General features: G+C 64.0%; 1 protein-coding gene across 1 annotated transcript; it reads left to right on the top strand.

The window, feature by feature from the left end:
* Positions 1-623: 623 nt before the first annotated feature.
* On the top strand, positions 624-4,622 carry LOC112125642 (osteoclast-associated immunoglobulin-like receptor; the record flags this gene model as incomplete). The annotated part of the gene is made up of 4 exons (XM_026647188.2): positions 624-654; positions 765-800; positions 2,457-2,747; positions 4,332-4,622. Coding segments are annotated over exons 1-4 (649 nt in total), but the record flags the coding sequence as incomplete, so codon positions are not given.
* Positions 4,623-5,338: the final 716 nt, after the last annotated feature.

The following is a 5,338-nucleotide window of genomic DNA, read 5'->3' as shown; positions in this document are numbered from 1 at the left end:
CTGTCCCGTCTGTCTCACACCACTGTGCTAAGAATAGCATCTGCAGCGACGCTACCTGAAAAGGAGGTTGGCCAGGTCCCTCCACCCTCATGCTCCAGGGTGGGCGATGGGCCCAGCCTGGTCAGGAAGGAACCTCTGCCCCACTCCATTGGAGAGGGTCTCTCCGTGGGTAGCTGTGTGTGTGTGTGGGGGAGATCCCTCCTCTGCTCTGAGCTGCTGCTCCAGGGAGGCTAGACGGGCCTGTTGGAAAAGGTCAGGGCAGCCTGGGAATCTCTTGACATCTCCTGAGATTGCCCCGTTCCCAGCTAGTCCCCAGACTGGGCAGCTCCCATGTGGGGCTGGGACGTGATGGCGGGGGGTGGAGGGGACCAGGCAGCTGCAGGAGGGGAAGTGGTTTGCTGGGCCTTGCAGGGAGCTGGTTTTGCTCTGACCACGGTACATTTGGGCTGGAGATTGCAGAGAAACCATCTGATGGGGCGGAAAGGGGCCGAGCGCATCACGGGCTTCCTGGGGCTGCAGCCCCCGGCACAGTTCCTCATTCCGCTCACACTCGGGCCTCAGACTCGGTGGAGCTCAGCACTGGGGTGTTAGTGGCAGGACTGAGGGGCCCCCACTGCCCCGTCATGGCGTCTGCTCTCATCGTCCTCCTCCTTGGTGAGTATCGGAGACAGCCAGGGTGTGTGCCCATGGGGGGGGATCTGAGACCAGGGTGTAGGATCCAGTTGCTCTGGGATCTGGTTCCTAATGACCCGTCTCCTTTCCAGGCTGCTGGCTGGCCGGGCGGAGCGGGGTGTCGGGAGGTGAGTATCTGTGGGGAATAGGGCAGCTGGGGGAATTTCCACATTAAGGACGAGGGAGGTGGGTGGGTGGCACAGATCCCCCAAAGGGATGATCCTGTCAGACCTCTGCTCCCTTCCACACGCAGAGGTGGGGACTGAGACCTCCCCCCACTCATTACAGGGATGGGCACCTGTAATGGGGTCCCTGCAGGGCTCTCCTGGCTCCTGCACCCACTGGGCTGAGAAAGTCACACAGAGACCTTGGTGCAGTGCTTCCCTGGTGCTTTTATTTACAGGTTGGGTTCCCACCACCTTTCCACCATACACATAGTCCCCTTCTTACAGTCCACCAGCAGGAGAGAGGGGGCCTGCTATCTCGCTCTGCTTCCCCTCACTGCCTGTCCTCTAGTGCGGCTCACAGCCTGTCCAGCTCCCCCTGGCTTCCTTCCCCGGGGCTTTTATCCAGCCCCAGCCTGATGAGGCAGCAGCTGTTTCAGCTTCCCCAATCAGGGCCAGGTCATCTACCCAGCTCCAATTCACCTCCCTGAATTGGAGCTGGCGTGACAGAGGGTTGGCTAAGCGGTTTTCTGTCACAGCACCACACAGGGAGAATTCACTTGCACTCAAAGCTGTGCGTTCTGTGCATACAGCACATTGCCGGACAATTGGAGTAAATGTGGTTTTTTAGACTGTTTTAAAGAATAATCCATGTTCAGCCCAACTCCAGCAGGGCTGCAGCTCTGCTACAATGTTAGAAAAACAGAAGGAGGGTGATTCTGATCTCAGCCCCCGGGGTCAATCCAGAGTCACCCCTGACGGCAGTGGGGGCAGGGCCGGGTTCTGATCTCAGCCCCCTGGGGTCAATCCGGAGTCACTCCTGACTGCAGCAGGGACAGGGCTGAATTCACCCTGGAGAACTAAAGGAATCAGAGACTGGAAATCTCCTTTCTTAGGGTTACCATCCGTCCGGGTTTCCCCGGACATGTCCGGCTTTTTCAGCTTTAAATGGCCGTCCGGGGGGGATTTCTAATAAAGTAGAAATGTCTGGGATTTCCCCCTTCCCCTCATGCAGAGTGCGGCGTGGCTGATTGGACGGCTGGGCCTGATTGAAAGCCGCTCGCAGCCACTGGGGCCTCTAGTAGCCAGAGTCCCTCCCCCTCCCCCGCAGAGCAGCGCGGCACAGTGTTTGGGTCCATGTGGAGCCCGCAGCTCTCCCTCTGCCGGGGGAGCGGGGCAGCAGGGCAGGCGGGGGGATGCAGAGGCTGCAGGGCGAGGAGGAGCAGGGCAGGCAGGGGCATAGAGGCTGCAGGGGCAGGGGGGCGCAGGGGGCACAGAGGCTGCAGGGGCGGGGGGGTGCAGGGGCTGCAGGGCGAGTGGGGAGCAGGGAAGCATTTAGCAACCCCCGACCAAGATCAGAGCAGGAGGGAGGAGGGGGAATGCGGGGTGCTCAGAGGAGGGGGCAGAGTTGGGGCAGGGACTTTGGGGAAGGGGTTGGAATGGGGGCGGGGTTGGGGCGGGGCCGGGGCCGGGGCCGGGGCAGAGTTGGGGCGGGGCCCTGTGGAGTGTCCTCTTTTTTAAATGTTTGAATATGGTAACCCCACCTTTCTGCTTCCTGTGTCTCACCCCGGACGCGGTTTGTCTCACTCCCACTTACTGCCTGTTTGTTTGTGCATCCAGAGGGGTCCCTCCCCAAACCCTCCATCTCTGTTAGCTCCAGTGGGGTAATCCCCATGGGGGCAAATGTCACCATCTGGTGTTGGCATCAGCACCTGGGCATGAGGATCCAACTCTACAAGGCTGGAGCTGGGAACTATCTGAATTACACGGACCCTGCTGGCTCTGAGGCTGAATTTCCCATCACCAGCGCCGGACGGGAACACGGTGGTAGCTACACCTGTCGTTATAGCAACAGAACAGACCCAGCTGCCTACTCGGAGCCCAGCGAGCCTGTGCAGATCATTGTAGCAGGTGAGGGGCCCAGCCCGGCATCTCCTGCCCCACACCCAGCTAGATCCCCGGGGACTCGCACCGATGGGCCACTCAGAGCCAGGCTCTGCCCTGAGCCCTGGGCCCAGCAGAGGGGACGCCCGGCCCGGGAGCGGGGACGGAGTCACTGGGGGGGTCCCAGCCAGCAGGGAGCAGCCTTCTACCCTGCACATGGTCTGATGCTGTCCCGGTCACCGTGGTGTCGGGGCACCTGCCAGTCGAGCATTAAGCAACGTGGCCCTGTCTGTCATGGGCGGGTCGTTCTCTCTCATCCTCTCCCCGGGGGAGGTCTGTGCCCACCGCGGAGGGTCTGGTCTGGGGCGGTTTGGGGGGTCAATGACTGTGCTGCCCTGGGTTGATAACGGAGCAGGCCGGCTGGGGGGAGGGCGCCTGGCCTTGGAGCCGGAGGTGGGGCGGTTTGGGGGGCCCTTGGCTGCTGGGGGAGCTCTTTCTGCAGCCTGGGCCTGGCCCCAGAGGAAGTTCTGTCCCCTGCCCAGACGAGCGTGACCCTGACTGTGGCCGGGCCGGAGGCAGGGAGCCGTCACCCCGGGGTCAACCCAGAGCTGTGGGCTGTTGTCGGGTGTCTGCCCTGCAGCTGGGGGCCGGCGTGCGGCACCCGGGCTAGCTTTGATGGAGCTGAAAATAGCAATGGAGCCGTGTCCGAGCAGGACTAGCCGCTCGCGTGTGCACCCGGCGCCCTGGGCGGCTTGTCCTCGAGCGGCCAGCCCAGGCCCACGCAGCCGGCACTCGCAGCACCCTGCAGCCGGAGCTGGGAATACGCTGGGCTCAGCCCTCGGGCACCTCGGAGATCAGGGCGTCTGCGGGAAGCCGATGCAGGGAGCGGGGGCCGGGTGTGGTGCCCTCGCGGCAGGCTGTGCTGGGAAGGAGCCGCGCTGCAGCGTCTGGGCCAGCTGGAGTCTGCGAAGGGCTGATGGCTTCCTGCCCAGCTCTATCAAAGCGCGGTCCGGCCAATGGGCGCCGGCGGCGTGACCCGAGGGCAGGTCATTGCCGCCAGGATGGGACGGCGTCTCCTAGCCCAGCACAGCTGGGGGAAAGCGCTGCTCATGGACGCTGCTACGTGAGAGCTCAGCGGCCGCGGGGAATCCAGGAGCTCCCCAGACTGCAGCCTAAACCCACCGATTGTGGGCAAGCGCCGTCAGCCACCGGAGACTGCGCTACACCTGCCGACCCCTCCTGGTGCCGCCCTCCGCCTCCAGCATCGCCCCTGCCTTGCTCGGGGTCAGCTCAGCTGCTGTTCTCCGGCTGTGCGCTGCCCCAGAGAACAGCTCAGTCACTCTGTGTCCAGGGCAGGCCGGACGCAGTGAATGAGGCAGGGGCCACACACAGGCATATGAGGATCCCAAGAACTAGGGAGCTGTGGCTCAGTGTCTGTGGGACTGGGAGCCCAGCTCGCAGGGCCGGGATTCTGGGTGGGGGGAACTCTGGGATCTGGGAGAGAATCTCTGCCCGGGGGCCCCTGGATGTGCCCAGGGCTGGGGTAGGCCAGGGAGGCAGGGCTGGGTGGGTGCCCAGGTCTGGCTCTCACAGCCTTTCTCCTACGTGCAGATCCGAGCTTACCCAGACCCTCCATCTCGCTGAGCTTCACTTCGGTCACCGCCCCAGGGGCAGACGCCACCGTCCGGTGTCAGGGGCAGCGCCTGGACGTGAGGTTCTTCCTGCACAAGGCTGGAGACCTGAACTTGCAGCGACAGATGGACCCTGCTGGGGATGGGGCCGAGTTCCTCATCCCCACCGTGGGCCGGCAGCACGGAGGGAGCTACAGCTGCAGCTACCGGCCCCGATCAGAGCCCTTCGTCTCCTCGCAGCCTAGCGACCCCTTGCAGCTGGTGGTAGCAGGTGAGAGTCCTGGCTTGGCATCCCCGCTCCTAGCCCCACACCCAGCCGGACTCTGAGGGGGACACTCCACCGATGGGGCCCTCGGAGCCAGGCTCTGCCCTGAGCCCTGGTCCCAGCAGAGGGGACGCCTGGCCGGGGAGAGGGGACGGAGTCACTGCGGGGTTCCCCAGCCAGGGGGAGCAGCAGCCTCTGGAGATTTGGGACTAAGGGAGGGGAGATCCCTGCCCATAAGTTCCCTCTAAGCTGCCACGGCCAGAGAGACGCACCTCTCCCCCAGCCCCGGGCTGCTGCAGTGAGAGAGGGCTGGGGGGAGTCCTTTCTCCCCGCCGCAGCCCTGAGGCAGCCTGCACCCCAACCCCCTCAACCCCAGCCCCACTCCAGAACCCCCACCCATAGCTGGAGCCCTCACCCACCCACTCCCCAACCCCCTCCCTCAGCATTGAGCCCCCTCCCACACTCTGAACCCCTTGGCCCCACCCCCGTCACACATCACCTCTCTGTGCACATAACAAAACTGATTCCGCACATGGATGTAAACAATGAGAGGGGAACACAGCCCTGACCCCAGGGGGAGCTGCAGAGCCGGGGCCTGTCCCAGGGGGATGCTCCCTTGGCTGCCCCAGCTCTGGCGACTCATGGAGGAGTCAGGGCCCGGGGGCTGCCGAGCCGGCACTGTCCCCCAGCCAGGAAAATCCCCCCCGGAATGACAGCGACGA

The sequence above is a fragment of the Terrapene carolina genome, unplaced genomic scaffold, assembly GCF_002925995.2.
Source record: "Terrapene carolina triunguis isolate 2854851 unplaced genomic scaffold, T_m_triunguis-2.0 Scaffold51472, whole genome shotgun sequence".
Taxonomy (NCBI): domain Eukaryota; kingdom Metazoa; phylum Chordata; order Testudines; family Emydidae; genus Terrapene; species Terrapene triunguis.
The sequence above is the reverse complement of the archived record's forward strand: the minus strand, read 5'-3'. Positions and strand labels throughout refer to the sequence as shown.